This window comes from Eretmochelys imbricata, chromosome 1 (genome assembly GCF_965152235.1).
Source record: "Eretmochelys imbricata isolate rEreImb1 chromosome 1, rEreImb1.hap1, whole genome shotgun sequence".
NCBI lineage: Eukaryota > Metazoa > Chordata > Testudines > Cheloniidae > Eretmochelys > Eretmochelys imbricata.
Genome location: NC_135572.1, coordinates 25,782,716 through 25,807,228, shown reverse-complemented (window position 1 = coordinate 25,807,228; position 24,513 = coordinate 25,782,716). Strand labels below are relative to the sequence as shown.

At 42.5% G+C, this 24,513-nt stretch overlaps 1 protein-coding gene across 1 annotated transcript in view; it reads right to left on the bottom strand.

Annotated features, from left to right (window-relative positions):
- TYR (tyrosinase) overlaps nucleotides 1–24,513 on the bottom strand; it is an 85,425-nt gene that overhangs the window by 12,938 nt on the left and 47,974 nt on the right. Inside the window, exon 4 of the mRNA XM_077842238.1 lies at nucleotides 1,216–1,397. Coding sequence (XP_077698364.1) covers nucleotides 1,216–1,397 — 182 coding nt within the window. The remainder of the gene's footprint in view (nucleotides 1–1,215; nucleotides 1,398–24,513) is intronic.

The following is a 24,513-nucleotide window of genomic DNA, read 5'->3' as shown; positions in this document are numbered from 1 at the left end:
TAGGGTAAATGTTAGTCTTGCTAAAATGTCTCTGCTGCCTTTGATATATGATTACTGGACTCTTGGCTGCCGATTGCATTTGCAACTGAACAGACACATTCACAAAAGGTTGCACTGTTCCTTGATCTCATTCATTTCTTGATACTTAATAAAAGTCTTGATCTTCTAGCTATACCTTGTGTCCCAGGTTTGACTTCCCTGATCAAAATGCCCCTCAACTTTGGTCTAATCATTCCAGTGGCCTATCTTAGTAATCGCTGAACTAAAGGCCAGGATCTTAATGCTCCTCAGCTCTGGGAAAAGTTTAGATCTAGAACAAAGTTTGTCCTTTATCTTAGTGCATGCAGATCTTATTGACGCCTACACTGCTAAATGGCCTCATCCTACATATCAATAACATTTCTAAACAATGCACATTAAATCTATTTTAAGTAATAATAAAGACCCTTGTGCAGCCCTTTAGTTGCATTCTGTAGAAGTGGCACTATATATCTCATGGTGAAATTCACCCCTGTGCAAAGAGCCAGCACAAAGCTCATGAATCACTTAAGTTCTGCTTAAGCTTTATTTTGAGGACTTAAATAGTTCATTGGCCATTTGTTGGGGTGAAGTTAATCCTCGATAATTAAGATAACAGATTTATTCAGTTTCCAAATATAAAAGATGATTTTCCAGCTGCTGGTCCTGAAACCTGAGCCTGGTATCTGAAACTCCAGCTGGGTGCTGTCTCTTTTGCACATTATCACCACTAATAAAGAATCTGCAGGTCAGATTCTACCCTCAGTTATGCCTCCAAGTTATGCAGTTACATGGGGCCAGATCCTTGGCTTGAGTAAATCGGCATTGATTTATGGAGAAGTGCTAATTTACACCAGGCCTGTGGCCTTTGTTTTGGTCCCTAAATAAAACCTGACTCAGTCCTGCTGTACTCATTGGGTTTGCACTGGTGTAATTGGAAGCAAAACATGGCCCTGTGTTTGGAATTCTTTTTAACAATTCTGTTGATAATTACACAGTCTCCCATAGCTGCCTGTATTGGCTGCGCAGTACTGACAGGCGACAAACTTCCTTTGGTCGCTAAACCAATCAGCTATGACTGCGAATACTCTCACTGAATAAATCTGATTAAGAAGGCACCCTTCATACTTTGTCTCTCTACACATATCTGCCATATAAAGATGGCAGATTCAGAATTTGCTTATCATTAAACATTACCTGGGTCTGCTAGATATTCATAATCATATCCCAGCTCCCTTGATGGGGTAAAAAATTCTCCATTTCTGTAGAGAGGAATAAATGGGACCATGTAGTATTCACGATTGTGTCCAATGGGTGCATTGGCTGCTGGGTAAACGTCTCGCAGAGGTCTGTGTCTTCTAAGCCATTGTTCAAAAATACTGTAGAGGAAAGAGAGTGTGGATTAATACGGCAAATAGACAACAATGCTCCTCTTTGCAACAACAGAGAAACTCAGTGGGCCTGATTTGCTGCTACCTTGAGCCCTGAGGAGTGATTAATACCTGTCCAAAGTGAATTTGAGGGTATGTGTAAAATGCTATCAGATCAGCATGGTAGCATTTTACGCCTACTAGGTTCTCAGTTAGCACAGCTGTAGGTACCTGCACAAAGCGCAAGGCAGCGAAGGCTCAAGCTTGGTCTCTGCAATGCTTTGCAGATCCTGGTTATGTTTTATAATTCAGTGACTGTAATTTATGCAGCAATTATAGTGTAATTACAGTGTAGTTGTGCTTTCTGATAGTTAATTACTGCTAATTCACATAACCAGAATGTTAACTATGGGACTGAATTAAGTATATTACTGCCCCTTTGATTTAATACTTGTGCTCTTTAGAATCTAGGCACAGTGTCTGCATTTCATTCACATTGTAATCCATCTAAGCATTCATTTATTCTAGTAGGGTGATAGCACTATAGTTAAGGTTGAGACTAGCTTACTCTTGAACAACTGATTTCTCCAAGTGGTCTAAAATCCACATGCTTACTGAGATTGTCTTGAAAACTGCTGGGAGTCATGATGGCTTGGGCCAGTGTTAGTGGTCCAAATTGAAGGTGGTTTGAACCAAGGGATTCTTGACATACAGCCCATCCCTCCCTCAAATCAGGTGGTATCAAAATGTCATGGTTCTTACAGCTTAAGGTGACGTGCTGTGGCCACTGAACCCAAACAGCACCACTGCACTGTGAGTTGGAGTCCTGGTAGCTCTCTGAGAATGTTTTGTGCATATTTATTGCTCAGTTCTGTAGGAGCTCCTTCTGGAGATTATGCTCAGGGAGCAAAGTTTCTGGCTTATGAGCAGATATTTCAAAATGCTCTGATATTCACATGCCCGCTCAGATTTTACTTAAGTATCCTCTAGGAAAATGACATTAAATAAATAGAGGGAGGACACAAGTTTGTAGTAAGCAGCAGATTTAGGGTAATGAAATCATGAAGCAGGGTCCTCCTCTGTTTCCTGAACAGTGGGACTGAATGAAGAAAAGTAAGTAGCTGTGATACTCATCAATGTCCGCATGACCAAAAGGGGTTGCTGAGCATCAGGAAGAGTTCTATTCGAAGGACTGGGGTGAGGTTGACATTGACTGACTGATACAGCGCCAGGATACAGACACAGAGCAGTAACTTAAGTTTATCACGAAAAATAAACACAGACGCCCTTTTCAACTTTCTCTGATTACTCATCTCATCTACACAAACTAAGAGATCACACATAGAGTTTTTGGGGAAAGGGGTGTGAAGGAAATGTCAGACGCTAGAAAAATGTAGTTGCGTGGGCCATGGTCCTTTTTAAGACAGTCATAGCAAACTTCTAGTGATACTTTTTTATCTCACAAACTGCTATATGAAACGAAGCAGTGGAAAAGCTACAATAAACTTTTACAAATGATACTCTAACCCAAAGAGCTGAACGTTTGTACTCCTTTCTCACCTCCTGTTAAAATGAAAACTTGGTGCCGCCTTAGCTGTGGTGATACTATCGCTCCACAATAATATTGCTGTGACAGATTAGGAGAAGCGATCTGAGCTGTGGTCATTTGGTCATTGGTGTCCTCAGATAACCCCCAGCCTTTTCTCCCTCAACAAGGAGCTGATTTTAATAGTCAGAATGCTCTAAAATCCACATGCATAACTGATTGCCTTGAAAACTGGTATGCCACAATAGAGGCTAGTATACAGTTTGAGATGCAAATTTGGGGTAATTTGATCAAGGGGTTCCCAAGAATACAGCCCCCCTCCTTAAAAGAGCATCTTTTAATTTTTAAAATACTCGAGAATCATTGTGCATAGTGAGCTTCTTAGAATGGGTATACTTCTTGGTACCAATTTGGAGTCATTTGGTCAAGAGATTTGTAATATATAGCCCTCCAACTCCCATTAAGGAGCTTATTTTATTAAATCCACGTGCATAGAGTGATTGTCTTGATCATTCATATTTAACATTGGTTGGGTTGACAGCATGGGGCAGGGGAGGAAGAACACCCATTGAAATGAATGGGTTAGTTCACACTTAGAACTATGGTGTCAGGCAGCATTCATCTCTTTGGGGTATTCTGATTTGTCTGAAAAGAATGGGTCACTTTACACCTCTGCAATCCTCCCATGCCATTGAAGCTTGTACAGGGCCCCTTCTCCCTACATTAGTTCCCTTGCTGGTATGAGGATCTCCTCCATTCTCCTTGCTCCTCAGAGACCATCAGTTACCACCTGCCTTCCCCCTGTAGCCCTACAGTCCTACTGTGGGCATGGATGGGCCAGGAGGAGGATAGAGGTTGTAGTTGAGTGGCAGTGGGTACGTTCAGGAAGCCTCCCTCTGCCCCCTAAAAGATGATCCCCAGTCATGACCTCCTCATTCCCACGACTTCCTCAAAATAAAAAGGGGGCTGGGGGGGGAGTTTGTCAATGCAGAATTAAGGTCCACCAGCAGTGCCTTGTACCCTTCCAGGACAGAGAGTGTATCTATGCTTAACCTAGAAATCGGGAAAGAAAGAGTTAACATAAGACAAACTTAAACTTCTGAAAAATAGGAAATGTGGCATTAAGGTACATGTGAGCCCCACCCCCCCAAACTTCAGCACAGGAACCTGCGAGTTAATTCTGCTAAAATCTGATGCAGGTTTCTGCTCAGAAATTCACAAGGTGCTAAGTGGTATGGGGAAAAGCTGTTCTGTGGCTCCAATCCCTCCTGTTCACACCAACGCCTTAGGGTGCCAAGGAGGAGGTCATGCAGTCTTTTGAGGTAGGTCAGTAAGTTACAGAGACATGGCTTGGGCCTTTTCTGCATGAGTTTGATCCCCTCTATGCTACCCAGTTGTTAATTTCATAGAATCATGGGACTGGAAAGGATCTCAAGAGGTCATCTAGTCCAGTCCCCTGCACTAGTGGTAGGACTAATTATCTAGACCATTCCTGACAGGTGTTTGTCTAAACTGCTCTTAAAAAATCTCCAATGATGGAGAGATTCCACAAACTCCCCAGGCAATTTATTCCAGTGCTTAACCACTCTGACAACTAGGAAGTTTTTCCTAATGTCCAACCGAAACCACCCTTGCTGCAATTTAAGCCCATTGCTTCTTGTCCTATCCTCAGAGGTTAAGAAAAACAATTTTTCTTCCTCCTCCTTGTAACAACCTTTTATGTACTTGAAAACTGTTATGTCCTCTCTGTCTTCTCTCCTCCAGACTAAGCAAACCCATTTTTTTAAATCTTCCCTCATAGGTCATGTTTTCTAGATCTTTAATAATTTTTGTTGCTCTTCTCTGGACTCTCTCCTATTTGTCCACATCATTTTCTGAAATGTGGTGCCCAGAACTGGACACAATACTCCAGTTGAGACCTAAACAGCACAGAGTAGAGCGGAAGAATTACTTCCCGTGTCTTGCTTACAACACTTCTGCTAATACATCCCGGAATGATGTTTGCTTTTTTTGCAACAGCATTACACTGTTGACTCCTATTTAGCTTGACCCCCAGATCCCTTTCCGCAGTATTCCTTCATAGGCAGTCATTTCCCATTTTGTGTGTGTGCAATTGATTGTTCCTTCCTAAGTGGAATACTTTGCATTTGTCCTTATTGAATTTCATTCTGTTTACTTCAGATCCTGTCTCCAGTTGGTCCAGGTCATTTTGAATTTTAATCCTATCCTCCAAAGCATTTGCAACCTCTCCCAGCTTGGTATTGTCCGCAAACTTTATGTATACTCTCTCTGCCATTATCTAAATCATTGATGAAGATATTGAACAGAACTGGACCCAGAACTGATCCGTGCAGGATCCCACTCGTTATGCCCTACCAGCATGACTGTGAACAACTGATAACGGTTTTTCAACCACTTTTGCACCCACATTATAGCAGCTCCATCTAGGTTGCACTTCCCTAGTTTATTTATCAGAAGGTCATGCAGGACAGTATCAAAAGCTATCAGTTTGGTTTGACATGATTTGTTTTTGACAAATCCATGCTGACTGTTACTTTTCAACTTATCTTCTAGATGTTTGCAAATTGATTGCTTAATTATTTGCTCCATTACCTTTCCGGGTACAGAAATTAAGCTGACTGGTCTGTAATTCCCTGGGTTGTCCTTATTTCCCTTTGTATAGATGTGCACCATATTTGCCCTTTTCTAGTCTTCCCATCTTCCATGACTTCTCAAAGATAATCACTAATGGATCAAATATCTCCTCAGTCAGCTCTTTGAGTATTCTAGGATGCATTTCATCAGGCCCTGGTGACTTGAAGACCTCGAATTTGTCCAAATAATTTTTAACTTGTTCTTTCTCTATTTTAGCCTCTTCTGATCCTACCTCTCATTCACTGGCATTCACTATGTTAGACATCCAGTTGCCACCAACCTTCTTGGCAAAAACCAAAACAAAGAAGTCATTAAGCACCTCTGTCATTTCCACATTTTCTGTTTATTTCCCCCCTGGTTGAGTAATGGGCCTACCCTGTTCTTGGTCTTCCTCTTGCTTCTAATGCATTTGTAGAATGTTTTTCTTGTTAACCTTTATGTCTCTAGCTAGTTTGAGCTTGTTTTGTGTCTTGGCCTTTCTAATTTTGTCCCTACATATTTTCAGTATGTTAGATTTTGTTTTTGAAATCCCTGTCCTGATCTCCAGCTGCCTACACTGCAATAATCTAGTCACACAAGGGGAAATTCACACATTAGCAGCAAGCTCATGGATGGCTCAGGAATATCCTTGAATGGGGAAGGGAGTGATCAGATTACAAGGGATAGCCTGTCCACCAACGACATATGGGAGAGGAGGGCTCCATGCTGGCTTAGAAACTGCTGTTGCAGAGCAAACTTTGGGGACAAGCTAAGGGCGGGATCAATGAATCTCTGCTTACATGGATTCAGGGGTTGGAACCACCAGGAAGGTGCAAGACAGCTGTGAGTCACACTTCAATCCAGCTACAGTGACTGGTGAGGGGCTGTGGAGAATGCTCCATGCCCTGGACATTATTTGGGGGATGTGTATTTCAACCATAGCTAACTTAATCATTACTAGTTCAGGAAAAGGGTTTCTCCAGACTACCCCAACAGCTGAACTGGCACTAACGTTTCTGTAAGCTACACAAGGATTCTGCATGCAAGTTGCATCTTTTGTCATCCAAGAAAAATGACTGACTCTAATTCAGAGACATTCTGCTTATGCTGGCAAATCAAAGCTCTCTCCCACCCAGGCAGAACTAGGACCAGAACCTCAGTTCTTTTTTAGGACCAAATGATTTAATAGACAAAAGCATTGCTGTGTTCATCCACCTTGTCAACCCCCCCAAATGAAGGTATTAATCTTGATTAAATTCCTCATTCATGGCTCTCATCTTTAGCTAATTTCAGCAGCCCTGTCTAGAAGAACGCTCTTGTCAGAATAATAATGCTCAGCTGAGACAATCAGATTGACAAAATTGAACAATTATTTCAAAACTTTCGATTCCAACTTCTTTTTTTATTTAATTAGAAGTTAAACTTCCAGAAAACAGTTTGCAACATAAAGAGGTTCAGTGATCACTAAATAAATGTGAAAAACCATACAGGAAGGATGGTTCTGTGGTTAGAACACTAGCCTAAGGCTTGGGAGACCTTGGGTAGATCACTTAGTCTCTGTTTCTCAGTTCTCCATCTGTGAAATGGGGTAATAGTACTTCTCTGCATCATAGGGGTGTTGTGAGGTGCTCATATACATATGGTACTGGAAACCATAGCAGCATCTTTAGACAGAAGTATGAACTAAGACCAGGATTTTCGAAGGTGGGTGATGCTGTGGCTGTCTCAAGTTATGGGTACCCCAGTTTTTGAATACTCAGCTTGGGATGCCCTATGGGTTTCTGAGCATCTTGTTTCTGAACATCCAGCCTTTGCAAGGTGTCTTGAGTTCAGAACCTAAATTGTGAGTAACTGGAAAACCTTGCTCTAACCAATATGCAGTTTCACAAACTTTTTAGGAGATTTTTCAAAGGCACAACAACCAGCCAACCAATACTTGTGCCTTTGAATATTATTATTTGTATTGTGATAGAACCTAGGAGCCCTAGTCATGGACTCCATTGTGTTAGTCACAGAACAAAAAAGTGGTCCCTGCCCCAAGGAGAGAGCTCCCACCAAATCAATCCACCACACTTGCATTTTGCCTTTGTTGATAGAATCTAGTTTCTTATACAGTGTAACCAGAGGCAATTGGGCTAGTAGGTAGAGCAGGGAACTGAGAGTCGGGAGACCCGACTTCTGGCTATGCTAATGGCTTGCTGCATGACCTTGAGGAAATCACCACACCGTGTCACCATGCCTCATTAAAATGATTTAAGGTTCTCCAATGACAGGTGCTATATATGTGTAATGTTATTACTGTAGCAAAATAACTGAATTCATAAACAGACATTAGCACCATTTTAATAATATTAGGAAAAACTTTCTGATTATAAGGGTAGTTAAGTTCTGGCATAGGCTTCCTAGGGTGGTTGTGAAATCACCATCACTGGAGATGTTAAGAACATGTTGGACAAACGCTTGTCAGGGATGGTCTAAGTTTATTTGGTCCTGCCTCAATGCAGTGGGCTGGACTTGATGACCTTTCAAGGTCCATTCTAGCTCTAAACTTCTAAGATCCTATTCTGAGCTTTGCCACAGACCCGCTCTGTGAATTTCAGCAAGGTCACTTAACATCCAGGTGCTTCAGCATCACCAGGTGAAAAGGGATGGTAAATGATTCCCCAAGATGAAAGGTAATGAAGACTCCCACTAGGCTGACACTTCAGTTGTTTGAATTTTCATGCATGATTGTGTTCTGTTGAAATGTACTTTGCTTTTGCAAAGAGTTTTGATACGGTGAGTTGTAAGGGGCAGACCTTTCCTATACAAAGAAAATTAAACCCATCCATAAAAAGTAGGAATATAACATTTTCCTGTGATTACATATCGGATGGATTTGAATCTTTTCGTTGTAGCACTGTCCAATACATACCAGATTATAGAAAATTAACTGAAATGAGCCTCAGTGGAAAATTAATTTTAAGAAGGTTGGTTTGGGGGCGGTGGAAGGAGGAAGAAGAGTCATTTGATGGCGATTTAAAAAAAAAAAAGCCACCAAAAAAATTGCTGGATATGTATTGTTCCATGAATAATATATGCAGCACAGATCATGTCTAATGAAGCAATAAGTCAAGAAAATGAATACGCGTATGATAAAAATAGTCAGATTTGCTGCCAGTGAGAAAGATAAAGGATAGCATAAACTGCATGGCCACATGTAATTCCATTATGGCGTTAAATAACATGCCCTCCTAGAACATGTTGAGCACAAGAACATACTGTGTACAAGGAGAGAATCTTAAAACCTGGAACAAGTCATGTAGAATACCTGGAGGAGTTATTTCCCTTGTGAGTCCCCCGCTGTGGTGGATTCTCCATTCCTGGACATTTTAAAACAACGGTTAGATGTTTTTCTAAAAGACATGCTGTGGTTCAAGCACAGCTATTGGACTTGAATCAAGAACTCATTCAGGGAAGTCCTATGGCCTGTGTTATGCAGGAGGTGAGCCTAGATCAGTAGTTTTCAACCTTTTTTCATTTGCAGACCCCTAAAAAATTTTGAATGGAGGTGCGGACCCCTTTGGAAATTCCACCTGTGGTTCGTGGATCCCTACCATAGAAATTTTAGGGCTTGTCTTCACTACCTCGGTAAGTCGACCTAAGTTAGGCTACTCCAGCTATGTGAATAACGTAGCTGGAGTCGACATAGCTTAGGTCAACTTACCTGGGTGTCTTCGCTGTGCAGCATCGGCAGGAGACATTCTCCAGTCCATTTCCTTTACTCTTCTCTTCTCTGAAAGGTGTAGTACTGCGGTCGACCAGAGAGCGCTCTGCTGTCGATTTAGCGGGTCTTCACTAGACCTGCTAAATCGACCCCTGCTGCATCGATTGCAGCAGTGCTGATCTCCCCGTAGTGAAGTCCAGCTCTTAGAATGAAAACTGGCTGAACAGAATTAAACTATAAATGTTGCATGTGCTCGGCACAGCATTTGACACCGCATGGGAAAGGGTGATAAACTCTGGGTTTCTATGGTAAAGACAACACTTCTGGATTTTGACCTGTAGATGGGGGTATTCACATACTTTTGATGAGAAAAATGGAATGCCTTTTCTGGAATCTGAAACTTTATTTTCCTAGTCACCTTTTGCAGACCCCTTAGACACAGTCTGCGGACCACAAGGTTGAAAACCACTGGTCTAGATAATCACAATGGTCCCTTCTGGCTTTCAAATCTACGAATCTATGAAAGATTCACCTCTCACAGCAGTTTTACATCAATGTCACACTGCAGACATACTGTAGGTTTTGCATTTAGTAAAATAGATCTAGCAAGAACAGTGTATTTTCCTTTGGAATTTACAGCTTTTATTCTTTCTAAAAGGGAAAGAAAAAGGAAAACAAATGGAGGGAGAACTTAACTACAGTCCAGTTCTGGCAAGCATTGTCTTCTGGAGTGGTCCCCATTTACATAGTTAGCACTTGTCATCAGCTACTATGAAGTCACCACAGGTATTTCTTATTCTTAAGGGTATATTTATACTGCAGTCAGAGGTGTGATTGCAGCACATGTGGACATATCTGAGTGAGCTTTGACCTAGCTAGCTCAAATAACAATAGCAGTGAAGCTGCAGCAGTAGAGACTGTGCAAGCCTGTCCAGGCCTGTGGGTATTTATTCAAGCAGCTAGCCTGCACTTCCCTGACTTCACTGCTATTGTTGTTCAAGCTACTTGGATCAAAGCTCACTCAGGTGTAGCTACATGTGCTGCAGTTACATCTCTAGGCACTGGGGGAAACTGGTATCTCAGGTATCCCTCTGTTATAACTGCTGGCGAATGCTGATGTTTTAAAGTTGCACCACTGTATATTGCTGCGTACTCTTTTTTTTAACTTGGCTATTAGGCACCATGGGAATTCTCAGTCTGGTTGTAGACAGATTACACAGAGCACAAGGCGAGTGCATGATTAAAAATTAAGACATTGCACATGGCTTTTGTTAGAAAACCAGGTGGTGTTTCCAAGAGTCTGAACAGTTAGCACAGAAGAACAGAAGATTTTCTTTTAAAATGCGTACTGGACAAAAAAGTACAAGTATCAGATTTTTAGCCCACCAAGGGGTCTCCCACACCTAATATTATGGTAGTAAATCTCTGTGTACAGTATTTATCCACACACAGGTTGACCATGTATCCCAGAAAACTATTTTACCCTCTTCCCTCCAACTCCCACCAAGGGAGTTTTTTCAGTGTAATGTTCCTGGTGGTTGTTTTTGTTTTTATTTTGCAGACTAGACTACCCAAAAAAGCCAGGTAAGTATTCAGATACTATGGGAAATTTAAATATCTAGGTAGTGATTTTGACAGCAAGCCACGTACACGTCCCTGAAAAGGTGGAACATCTGGACTCAAAGATACAAAACGTTTGTGTTTTATCTTGGCTTTTAAAAATACAGTTTGGGCTGAACCTAGACATGGGAGTGCTCTGACCAGTAGCCAGCTTTCAAACAAAAATTTGGCTCAAATGAGTATGATTATTCTAATTGGGAAATGGTACATAATGATAGGTTATGACTGTCTTCGCACTTACACTGGTGGATGTCAAGTGTAACTGCGTTGAAGGCCAGAGTGTTACACCAGTGCAGAAAGGACGTGAGTTGGAGGAGAGTCTGAATCAGAGTTTTGTTTTTAGCTGGATGTGGGTGTACTCAATTAAAGAAGACAATGGAGTTCTGGAAAATATAACCCCTTTCTTCAGCCCGGCTCCCAGGAACCTGTGTATCTTCATTTCAGGAACTGAACTCAAAGTGAGCATTCTTTAAAGCTCCAGTGTCAAATTAATTTCTCCCACTTAACCCTCATGTATCATACCTTTGCACTTCTTGGAGCAGATATGCTGGAAATAGCACAAGGAACCCAGCTGTCATGGGATTTCTGGTCTATTATTGTGTATGCAAAAGCACTCAAAATTCTGGGTGCGTATCCAAACTTTTCACAAACTCTAAGCCTTTTGAGTTGTGCCTATGGATGCAAAAGGGGTTCCAGTTTGCAGCAGAATATTTTGTAAGCCATTATACAATAATAATTGTTTATGCACTTGTTGCCTAAATAGAGAAGCAGGCTCTCTTCTTTAGAGTCTCTTCTCATCTTGAGTAAAAGTGGTCCGGCTTAGCTAATGCATGCTAAGCCTGGCCTAAACTTGACCCTTTTCTTAGTGTAGATGCAGCATAACGCCTTAAAATGGATTTTAACTGAAGGATGAAAGAATGAACCATACATGACAAGTGTCAATGCACTACTGGAAGGCTCTCAGACACTGCAGTGTTGTGTATGCTATAAGACCCTATAAAGAATAGAATAGTATTCTAAGCTACATCAGGGCCATCTTATAGACTAGCAGGAACCTAATATTTAAATAGCTACATTCAAGCTAAAGATTACCCTGCACCTATATTAGGAAAAGGTTGAGTTTGTCAGGCTTAGAACACATTAGCTAGGACTAAACTGAAGCACTAGGTATGTCTACACAGCAACTAGACACCTGTGACTGGCCTACGCTAGCTGACTTGGGCTCACAGGGCTTGGGTTGTGGGGCTATTTTATTGCTGTGTAGACTTCCGGGCTAGGGCTGGAACCTGGGGTTTAGGACCGTGCAGGGAGGGAGGGGCCCAAAGCTCGGGCTCCAGCCTGAGCCCAGAAGTCCACACAGCAATTAAAGAGCCCCACAGCCTGGGCCCTGCGAGTCTGAGTCAGTTGGCATGGGACAGTCACACGTTTTTCTCTGCTGTGTAGACATACCCAGTAAGATCAGAATTGTGTCCTTCTATTGTGTGTAAAAGAAAATGTCATAGTCCCCTTTAGGCGTCATTCCCTGCTCTTCAAAAGAGGAGAAATAAGGATTTATAAATGCAACGCTGTGTTGCATGAATAAATCGTTAACTTAAGAATCATCCTCCAGAAGGTCTTATCTCTATTTGCTTCACCAAAGCCATATTTTGCATCTAGGTGGGGATAGAGAGAAGGGAAGGGGAAATCACTTGAAATAAGAGATGGTACAAATGCCAGCTGCTCCAAAGTTTAATACGTAGTTTCCCCTGAAGAAAAAGATAACAATATAGTGTCCAAGTAGATTAAAATGGATGGCCATAGAGGTTGCTGGATTGCCTCTATGGATCGTACTTCTGTGCTCTGTAATTTATTTCTTTTGAGCTTGTCATTATTAAGGTGCACAAGGGCCCGTAAGCATATAGATCACAACCATAGATCGTTTCTTTTTGATGAATAGATGCTGTCTGCATGTGGGTGAGAAAAATACCATGTTTTCCTGTGGAATTTTTTTTTCAGTATGAACAATTATGGCAGCTATGACTGCAAAGGTGCAGCGGAAAGGAAATTCAGGGTCACATTGGTTGTCTGGATCAATTGTCCTCAGGCTCTACTGAGAGAAATCTCGTTGTGAGAGAAGAGAGCTCTCTCCACAGTACAAAGTAACCTTTTCTTTTCAAATCACTAATTGTTTGCATAATATGTAGCCCAGGCAGTAATCCATTCTATAACTGCTCCAGGTGGATTGGGATATACACACACCTTGTGTGGTAATGTTATGGGACCGTCGCTCACATTGACTGTACTCACTTGCGGAAGTGCTCACCAGTTGACAGATTGTTAAGGCCAGAAGGGCTAGTCTGACCTGCATAATACAGGCCAGAGGACGTCATCCTGCCTTTAGCCAAAGGGTTAGGGTTCTAGTCTGTGAGTTGGAAGACTTGGGTACAACTCCCTGCTCTGTGTGACCATGGGCAAGTTGCTAAATTTCTTCGTGCTTTAGTTCCCCATTTGTTAAAGGGTGGTAATAGCACTGCCCTACTTCCCAGGGGTGTTGTGAGGATAAATACATTAAGGATTGTGAGGTATTCAGATACTCTGATAATGGAGGCGATAGAAATACCTTATCTCAATAGATGTAATGGTTCCAAAAATCACTACCTAGGTATGATTCACCTCTCAAACACAGACCCTAGCGTACTAGGGCATTTTGTGAGATTCTGAGGCATGATGTCCTCTCTCAGCTTCTCTGGGACAGCACAGCCAGCCCCCAAATCAGAGTTGTGCCATAAAAGCCACAATCCCGTTTGGTTCAGTGTCAATAGTGTGTGCAGCACTGTATGAAAAACCAAAAGGAGACCATCTCTTCCCAAAGAGTTCACAGGCTCAGAAACAGGCAGAGAGGCAAGGTTACACTGTGAGACTCACAGGAGGAGACCCACTTGAACATGACTGAAGTGATTCTGATAATGAAGACAGGGACTGGCTTGCTATGCTTTAGATGTGCTTAATCAACACCTCAGAGCAAAGTGGGGTGTAGATTTTCCCCTTAGTTACTGTAGTTTTAAGATGAAAACCATATTTTCCAAAAATTGCTGAGGCTGAGCTCTTTATAACATGGTCACCCTTCCACCAGTACTCATACACCAGCCTCCAGGCACTTTGAAAGCCCCTAACCAAGCCCTCCTCTGGCCCACCCTGACTGTGCTCACTTTGGTTCCTGTGATAGCCCGTCTTGCAGTGTAACGCTGGGTTCTGTGGCATGGAGGCTTTCAGCACAGCGGCTTTCAGCACAGCAATGGCTGCTAATAAAGCAATTTTGTTATTCATTTGGGAAGTGATAGGGATGTGCATTGCTGCTTCCCTGCTGTCCATCACATTTCCATTCTGCAGAGCAGCCCGCTAGATATGCATTGTGCATGCTTGCCCTGGCACACTTCTCAGCATGGGTTTTGTAATGTATGCAAGGGGGAGAGAGGCAGAAAATCTGACAGACAGCTGCCAACATGGAAGCGTTGTGAAAAATGTAATTAATATGCGTGTGGGCTTTGAGAATAGGGAAATATCCTGAGACTGTTTCCCAGCCTAGGACATCTTTGAGCATAGAATCATATTTTTCTACTATTCTTTTAGAGTGAGGCTAAGGGAGTTAGGTACCAAAATCACAGGTATCTAACTCCTTTAGGCATATTTGAAAATCACAGCCTTAACGTATTTTCATATTGGCAATTAGTGTATTGTTATTTGTATTACAATAGTGCCCCAACTGAGATCTGTACGGACACATGGCACGAGATAGCTCCTGCCTAAAGAGCTCAAAAGCTAAACAGACAAAGGGTGGGAGGGGAAACAGACACAGAGAGATGAAGTGACTTGCCCAAGGTCACCCAGTGACTGAACTGGGAATAGAACGCAGGTCTGCTGACTCCCTGTCCACTATGGCCCAGTTCAACCAGCTTTACGTAAAAGGAAAGTGTTATGTATATAGTAACCAGATGCAAGGTCATGCTGGGGTTGTTAAGGAAAACTGTGAGATCTCTAATGACCCCCAGAAAAAAAGGTACAATTGATACTCCTGAGGGAATTCTGCGCCACTGCACAATGCAGAATTTAATGTTTTTTTGCACAGAATTTCCTTTCTCCCACAGAAATGGGCTGCAGGGCTGCTGGCTGCCACTAGGGGCTGCTGGACCCAGCAGAGCCCAGCTTGCACATAGAAGACACTGCCCGGGGGCAGGGGAGGGAACTAGAGGGTGCCTGGCAGCTGCAGTTCCCAGCATGCCCTGAGGGAAGGAGACCACAGTGCGCAGGAAACTCCACACAAGCCTGGGACCCAGTGTCAGGCTGTTTCTCCCTCTGGATCCCTGGGTTTCTGAGTGGTGGGGTGGGGGGGTTGTCAGGGCTGGGAGCCCCCATGGCTGGGTCTGAGGAGGAGGGGGCAGATGTCTGAGCTAGGGGAGCCCATGGATGTGTTTGGGGTGTGTGTCTGGGCTAGCAGGGGCCCGTGGCTAGGCTCTGGGATGCAGGGGAGGGAGGGTAGTGTCTGGCCCCCAGTTGGGCTCTGCAGGGGGGAAGGGGCAGAGAAACAGGAACTGGGTTGTCATAGGAGTTTCTTTAATTCTCTACTCCCGGGGGAATTTTTGTGTGTCTGTATTATTACAAGCATCAGAGGGGTAGCCGTGTTAGTCTGGATCTGTAAAAGGAGCAAAGAGTCCTGTGGCACCTTATAGACTAACAGACGTATTGGAGCATCAGCTTTCATAGGTGAATATGACCCACTTCATCGGATGCATCCAACGAAGTGGGTATTCACCCATGAAATCTGATGCTCCAATACATCTGTATTATTACAGACATACTTGCCAATAGGTATTTTGAAATAAATTACAAAAATAATTGAAACTGGCATGATTATGTAGTGTTGTTTTGACAAATAAAATTTGCAGAATTTTAAAATATTGTGCGCGGAATTTTTAATTTTTTGGCGCAGAATTCCCCCAGGAGTAAATTGAATATTGCTACCCTTTTGACCCGAGCAGTTAGCCACTGTCCTTGGTCTTGCTGGTTATTTCCATTAGGAGGAGAAGTTGATGAATCAGTTAGGTATTTCTTTGTTAGAATCTGTTTATTGACAAAGTGTACACAAAGTCCTGTTTTCTCTCCACATGGGAGGAATCAAACAGACTCCTTATTCAATATTCCAAATCTTTTTTTTCCAGCTAGCAGTCTACCCAAAAAAATTCTCCTTGTAGCATAGCTTTGAGAAAAGCTCAAGTGTTAATCTGGTTATTCCTATTCACTATCTATAAAGTACTAAATTGCAAGTCCAATAGGGGACAGCCTGTTATAAAATGGTTTATTCAGAGTTGAACACTGGAGAGGAGCATGGTCTAAGCACAAGACTGGAAGTCAGACTTTCTGAGCTCCAGTTCTGGCTCCTTCATGACCTTGATTCTGCAATGTGATGCCTACAGGAGAGTTACATGCAGGTGAAATCTCATTCTGGTATTGTGATCTTCAGATTATTTTTATTATTATTTGTATTAAAATAACATTTAGAGGCCCTAGTTGAATTAGTGACCCCTTGTATAAGGCACTTTATATAGTCAAAATATTTTGTGCAGATATTTTTCCTGCCAAAAAATAACATTTTGTTGAGAAAAAATTTCTGGAAAAATGTCCATTCCAATAAAAAAAAATTCAGCTTTTCTCACAGGAAATGTCAAAATAAAAGCTTTCATTTCTAATTAACATTTTGAAATGCAAAGCTTTTTTTCATTTAATCTTAAAATATCATTTTAGGGTTTTTTTTTAAAACCACAAAACGGCAGGAAAATGTTATCTTATTTTGAAATGCTGATTCAAAAAATGAACTATTTTATTCAGACCAATTCAAAATATTGTGCAGAAAAAGCTGAAGTTTTTCAGCTGAAAAATTACTACAAGATTTTCCATTTGAAATTTCTTACAGGAAACATTTCAGGTTTCCAACCTGTTCTAAAACACAGTGAGCTAGAGTCCCTGACCTTGAGAGACTATAATCAAAATAGAAAAAAGAGATAGTGGGGAGAAAGATAGTATTATCCCCTCTCTGCTCATGGAGAATTCAGGCACAGAGAGAGATTAAGTGAATTGCCCAAGGTCACACAGGAAGCATGTAGCAGAGCTGGCAACTGAATCAAGATCACCTGAGTCAGTACCTTAACCACAGTGGTTAAACAGGGATTATATGACATTAGTACATGGATTAATTGGTTAATATTTATAAATGCACTGCAAAGATGAAAAGCACTGAGTAAATGCTAAGTTTTATTGCATTTTTCACTCAATAGGGGCTCAGGGAGTCTCATGTTGCGTTGTCAGATATATTGGCAAAAAATGATGACATGTGACAAACGATATTCTCTGGAACTGCATGAACTGTGGCTTGGAATCACATGAGATCTGCTAGACAAAGGCAGGTGAAGAGGCAGCCATTAATAATGCACCACCATCCACAGTCACAGTAAACCTGTAACCCTTCATGTCAAGGATTTGTTAACTCATGGTCCTGATCTGTCTGCGTCTGGGAGGGTTAGCACTAGTCTGTTCCCAGCTCATGCATAGGAGAAGTCTCTTCCTGACTTCCCTCCAGCAGAAGGGCCAGGCACAATTAAAGCCTTTGCAATCAGGGACAGCAAGGCCTACACAGGACGACGCTGAGTGCTAGACTCCGCAATGCTTTTAAGAGCGGCACAATAACTGCCACTGGGGCTGTTCTGTGCTGCTCCCAGTGCAGGGCTGTGATGCTCGGCAACAATATAGCCCCTAGTGTTTCTAGCTGCTGGTTCGTTCCATAACCGTTTTCGGCATGGTGATGATATCCAGTATCATCATGCTGGGAGCTGGGTGAAATCTCTCTGAAGCTGGTGAATGTAAAAGCTGCCCTTCGTTCAGGATAAATGTAAGAGAGCTCAAATAATAGGAGCCACAACCCAAAACGTACCTCACATGTAAGGCCTGTCGGAAACTGAGCTCGGTGGGTTGGAGGAGTTTCACTGAGGACTGAACTCAAATACAGGGAGATGGATATTCTTTTGGGGGAGGGAGGGAGAGAGAGAGCACAGCATGTGTGTGTGTGAAAGAGAGAGAAAAGCCATCAAGAAACACCATAGAAGCAGAGAAGGCAGCAGAAAACTCACGAGAGCTTATGCTCAAATAAATTTGTTTGTCTCTAAGGTGCCACAAGTACTCCTTTTCTTTTTGCAGCTACAGACTAACATCGCTGCTACTCTGAAACCTGAATAGGAATGGACAACTTTATATCATTAAATTTTGGGTACGCTGGAGGATGAGAAGCTGTATAGAGACATATAGCTCCAGCCTGCGAGTTCGGCAGCCATCCAGGATGGGCTGTGAGAGCACCCTGGGGAAGGGGGGAGAGGAATAGGACAGCTGGCATTGCTGTATAGCCTTGACCAGGCAGAACAGTGGAGTTCTCATGGGGCTCAGTAGTAAGGGGAGTGCCCTTACAGGATGGTAGTAAGGGGGAGGGATAGCTTAGTGGTTTGAGCATTGGCCTGCTAAACCCAGGGTTGTGAGTTCAATCCTTGAGGGGGCCATTTGGGGTCTGGGGCAAAAACTGGGGATTCATCATGCTTTGAGCAGGGGCGTGGGACTAGATCTCCTGAGGTCCCTTCCAACCTTATGATTCTATGAACTGTACCTGTTTGGAAGAATATCGTTGGCCTCCTCTCCCTCTCTAGCACCCTTTGGGTGGTCGTATGCTTAATTTTACATCCTTGAGCGGTAGAATGCTCACACATACACGTGTGCGTGCACATCACTCTGTAATGCTGCCTCCTAAAGAAAGAATCTAGCCCTAGATGGCAGCTAGCAGAAAGATCATCGTACAGCCAACAGCAATGTCAAACTATGGATGTCCATGTGTTTTTTGTGATGTGAAACTTCAAAGTCAGTAATGTTCCAGTTAGGCTCTGAGGCCATCATTAAGCTTAGTGAAATCCAAAAATGTATCCAATTGCTAGAACCTCAGTTTGATTTGACTGTACTAAATTCTATTACAATTTGTGAGACTAGGGTGCTACTAATGGTGGCTTGGTTGCACAGGTGTATCCAATCCAACAGTGCTGTAAATAGGCTGACAACAAATTCAAGAGTGTTATGGATAGGGCTGGTCAAGCAATGATATTTTTATGATGAAAAATTTCAAATAATCCCCTTTTTAGGAGTCGTAATTTTTTTGGGTGTCATTAAATTTTTTGGGGAGGGGGAAGGAGGCTGTTGAAAACCAAAACCCAGAAATTTGGGGGGGTTAGCTACCAATAAATCGAAAGTTTGGGGATTTGGAATCTTCAGTTTTTTAACAAAAACCTGAAAGGTTTTGACAAAAATGGAAATTTGTTGATGAAAATGTCTGTTTTGTCAAAAAAAAAAAAAACTATTTTCTGTCAAGGGAAAAACAAAAGAGAAGCAAAATCCAGCATTTCAATCAGCCCTAGTTGTAAACAAGTTCCCGTGCCACCTTCTCACTATCTAGTAACATCATGTGGCAGCTTCTCCATATGGTGTCCATCCTTTGAGTCCAGCCAGTTCCAGAAAGGATGAAAGCCCTGATGAGTTATGTTCAGGCTTGCTTTGTGCTTATGACTTATTCCACTAGCCAGGGGTCAGCAACAAAATCCCGAGGCCTGAGACCAATTCTGAAACTCCATTTCTAATACTGGATGCTTTGTTTGAATCATCCACATAATAACAATTAATAATTGTTATGAATCATGTTTATTATGTAAACATGCCTAGGGATCAACTAAGTGTAGTTTGTGATCTACCCTCAGATCCTTTTCTGCAGAACTCTTTCCTACATTGTAATTTCCCATTTTGTATTTGTGCAATTGATTATTCCTTTTTAAGTGGAGTACTTTGCACTTGTCCTTATTGAATTTCATCCTAATATTTGAGACCATTTCTCCAGTTTGTCAAGATCATTATGAATTCTATTCCTGTCCTCCAAAGCACTTGCAACCTCTGCTAGCTTGGTATCATCTTCAGACTTTATAAGTGTACTCTCTATGCCATTATCCAAATCATTTATGAAGATATTGACTAGAACTAGGCCCAGGACAGATTGCTCTGAGACCCCACTCAATATGCCCTTCCAACTTGACTGTGAACCATTGATAACTACTGTCTAAGTACAGTTATTCAACCAGTTGTACAACCACCTTATAGAAAGTTCATGCAGATCACCTGCTTTTAAAAATTAGATTGTGTGTTCGGTCCTTGGTTACCAACTAACAAGCAAATAATAGGTGAGGGACCCGATCCTGCATTGATGACAGAGCTGCTGTGTGGGCACCAAGTTACTCCAGTCTACCTGTATAGGTGTGACTGAAGAAGAGACTGTATTGCTAAGTGTCCCATTTGCATAAGGCTCACCTCAGACACATCTATTTGCCACCTAAATCTGCTGCCCTTCCCCTTTTTATATCCTGCACACTTGCAGGTAGGGGAGAGTGTGAATAGGAGACCCACTATCACTCAGTATGGAAGACCATCCATTGTGCTTGTCAGAGAATTTCAGCCTCACCTCCCAAGATCCCACCCACACTGTGGGTTGAACATCTCATGGCAGAAGACTGAGGTCCAGAATATCAGAGCTGGGCCACCAGAATCCCCGGTGCAGGTGTAGTCAAGGACCATGAATAGAGTTTGTGAATTAATCTACCTAGACTACAAGCAGAGTTCAAATGGTTTCAGCAAACCGGACGTTCTTTGATGAACGGGTCTCACTGCCTCCTTTGTGAAGTCCATGTCTCAATTATGGATGCAAAAACATCTTTGCACTGAGACAAAGTTCAGGATCTATCAAATCTGTATTGTTATATGGGTCAGAACCCTAGATCATTTTACAAGCGGACTTGGAGTGTCTAGAGGTATTCCAGTGCACTGCCAGCACCAAATCCTGAAAATAAAGTGGTTTGTCTTTGATTGAAATGTCACAATCTCACAGAGATCTGGCCTCCCTCAACTGCTCATTATTTTGAAAAGTGGCATTGCTCTTTGACTAGGTCACCAGGATGGACCAAACCACCCCAGCATATAATGCTGTCAAACTTTATCAACACATGAAGGGCTGCATGTCATGACCCTAGCTGGCGCCATTTGCAGGGTTACACCACAGATTTGTGGAATTACAGGATTGAGCCAGATCTGGGTACTTCACTACACGCTCCCTAGGGGAGTACCATCAACCATGGTTGCTGTGGCTGGTGCAATGATCCGCAGTAGATTGTACGTGTTTGATGATGCCTAGTGCTTTGCTGGCACTTGTTGGTAGACTCCACTCGTGCTGGAGCAGAGCAACCATGCGTATCCTGCTGTACATCATGTGCCTCTATGTAAAATCAATTAAAATCCATCTATTGCCCTACTTCTATGGCCCCCATAACCATAATAGTTGAGCACTTCGTCATCGTTAATGTACTTGTCCCCATGGAATCCCTGTTAGACATAAGATGCATATCCTCAGAGATATGCAGACACGTAACTTCTATTGATTTCAATGAAAGTTAGGCACCTGAGTGACTTTGTCCAAGTTCACACAGGAAATCTGGTGGAGAGGGGAATTAGACCTGAGTCTCCGGAGACTATCACCAAGGTTATCACGCAACGCACTGGACCATCCCTCCTCTCTGGAAAAAAAGTTAAAGTATAGCACAGTTCTCTGTCTCTACGAGGGTCTGAAGGTCAACAGTAGGGGTTGGTATCACTGTCTGTATATACCTGCTTGCTCTATAGGCTTCTTGTTTTAAATCTCTCTCCTATAGGCCATCAACTCACAGGTCTCCTGATGTTTACTCAGTACGCCAGTGGGTAGGGTACTCCTACTGAAGTCCTTATGCAGAGAGGCTTAGAAATAGAAACCCACAGACCCAACACGGTAATTACAATCAGCGTTCTAATGCGTTCTGATTCAAGCACAAAAGTTGAGGCTGATACAGAACTTTTCCCACAGCTGCAGTGGTTATTGTTCTCTCTTTCTACACTATTCTTTGTATGCCTGCCTGCCTGCCTCTCAGAAAAGGAATCCTCCACAGCCCTTAGACTATGTAGGAGAGAAACAGTTTATTAAATGTACTGTACTTACCTATCAGTCACCTACTTATTAATTACAACTAAAAGCATGATTAATCTGTCATGGATAAGGCTGCTAAGTAACCCTAATCATGCTAATGTATTTTTTTGTCACTTATGCAAAAGGCAGCATTATTACCATTAGCTGCATTTATTCTGCCACAGCTAGTCTGAGGTTGTGTGATAGTTTTTGCATTGTCTTCACAGTTTTGTTCGGTGATTTACTTCATCATTACCAATAGGATCCAATGATGTTTTCTTTGCAAAGTTTATCTTAGAAAATTGATAATGATTACAGTTTTTGAAAGTGCTTCCAGAGGCTCCCAATAACTAGGGGTGAAATTCAGCATGGAGGCCTATGCAACATGTAAGCCTTGGTCCCGGTGGAACTGAAGTGAGGCATAGATCTTGTGCTGGTCCTGCCGCGTGGAGTGAATTCTACCTGGGAGGACTCTGTGGCTCTAGGCATATAATAAATTATTGAAAGACTGGGCACTGGTCTTCTGCTCGGAGGGTTGTGGTCTCATGTCAACCATCCTGTTCAACGTGTCCTGGGGCAGTTAAGATGGTCAGTGAGGAAACATGGGTTGCAGTGTGTGGCAAGGCATCTCCTTCGTCTCACCGGACCAAGCACTTCCCCCTCTGGAGATGGTGGGCCTGGGGTAAATCAGCTCTAGCCCACTCTGGGCAGCGTTCGTCCTCATCCCTTCTGTGCTCCTTTGGCCATATTTCCTGGGTAGGCCTCAGGGTAGGCCTATGGGGTGATCCTCCACCAAACAAAAGGGGAATAGTCCCATAAACACAAAAACAAAGGGTGATACCTTCCCCTGCCTCCTCGCTGGGGCTGGGTGTCGCTCTGTAGTCTGCCCCCGGGTATCAGTCCTTCCCCTAGCAAGCATTCAGGCTTGTCTGCTTCTCCTATGGGGAGGAGCATAGCCTCCCCTCCTGGAGAAGCTTTAATTTCCTTCTGCCACAAGCCTGGTAGCAGATTGTGTCTCTATCTCCCTCCTGGTTTTAAAAGGTCTCAGGCAGTTCTTAACTGGATCCAGGTGTTCCTAAATGACCTGAGGTAACCCCTTCTCAGCTTATAGGGAAGAGGGCCTTTAACATTCTAGGGCTAACATATCTGCCTTCCCACACCCTCTTGCAGCCCTCTGGCCTGACTTTGTCACAAGTGTCTTTAGTACACAGATGATTCCCAGCTTTATAGTTTCACCTCTTCCAACCAAGCTAGCTGATTGATTTACTGAGCAGAGTGATGTGTGGAAGAGGGTAGAGCTTGAAAAATCTACTCACTCTCATGAACAGGAATTTTTCTCTGAGGGAGTGACATCAATTTTTGCAAAATCTGAGCTTTCCTTTTACAAGAAGAAAATTATATTTCTAGGGCCAGATCTTCAGCTGGTGTAAATCTAGCCTGGTTCCAATTATGTCCATGAAGCTATTTTAATTTACACCAACAGAGAAGCCCTTTGCTGCCTTCCCAAGTCTGCAGACAGACTATTCCAGAGTCTCTGCTGCTGCTCTGAGCTTCTACAAGTACAGCAGAAGGAGATCTGACCAGAACCTTGCCATTTTCCATTGCTGCTATTCAGAACCATGTGGGTATCCACATATCTGATAAGAACCTGGTAAATTTCAACCTATTTTAAAAGCGTTGCTCATCTAATATTTACGATTTTGCAGTTGTATTTTGATTAACTGGCCACGTTTCTTTCTTGCTTACTTTCTGGTCTTTGCAAATGAATAGCAATACTATAATATAAATATTTGTAGCCACATATATAAAATATATTTTGGCAAACAAAATATTTTACATTTTTAATTTCAGCTTCACATCTTGGAAAGTCACAGAAATCCTAGAAGTGTAGGGCAGGAGGGGACCTTGAGAGGACATCAAGTACTTTACCTTGCACTGAGGCAGTTTCAAGTAAGACCATCCCTGACTAGTGTTTGTCTAACCTGTTCTTAAAACCCTTCCATAACAGTGTCCTCCCTTGAAAGCCTATTGCAGACCTTAACTAGTTAGAAAGTTTTTCCTAATATCTAACCTAAATCTTCCTCCTGTGAAGTAAGCAGATTACTTCTTGTCCTACTTCAGTGGACATGGAGAACCACTGAGCACTGTCCACAGTCCTTTAACATATTTGAGAACTATTAGGTCCCTGCTCAGTTTTTTTTCCTCAAGACTAAACTTGTGCAGTTTTTTAACCTTTCCTCATAGGCCATGATTTCTAAACCTGTTATCATGTTTGTTGCTGTCCTCTGGACTCTCTCCAATTTGTCAACATCCTTCTTAAAGTGTGGTGCCCAAAACTGTACACAGTACTCCATCTGGGTGCTGAGTAGAGCAGAACAATTACCTCCTGCATCTTAAATACAATGCTCCTGTTTAGTGCAACCCAGAATGATATTAGCGTTTTTTGCAACTGCATGTTAGGGACTAGGACACAGGCGGTCTGGCCTACTGGTGAGAGCAGGAGTCAGGTGTAGTGGGCAGAGCAGGC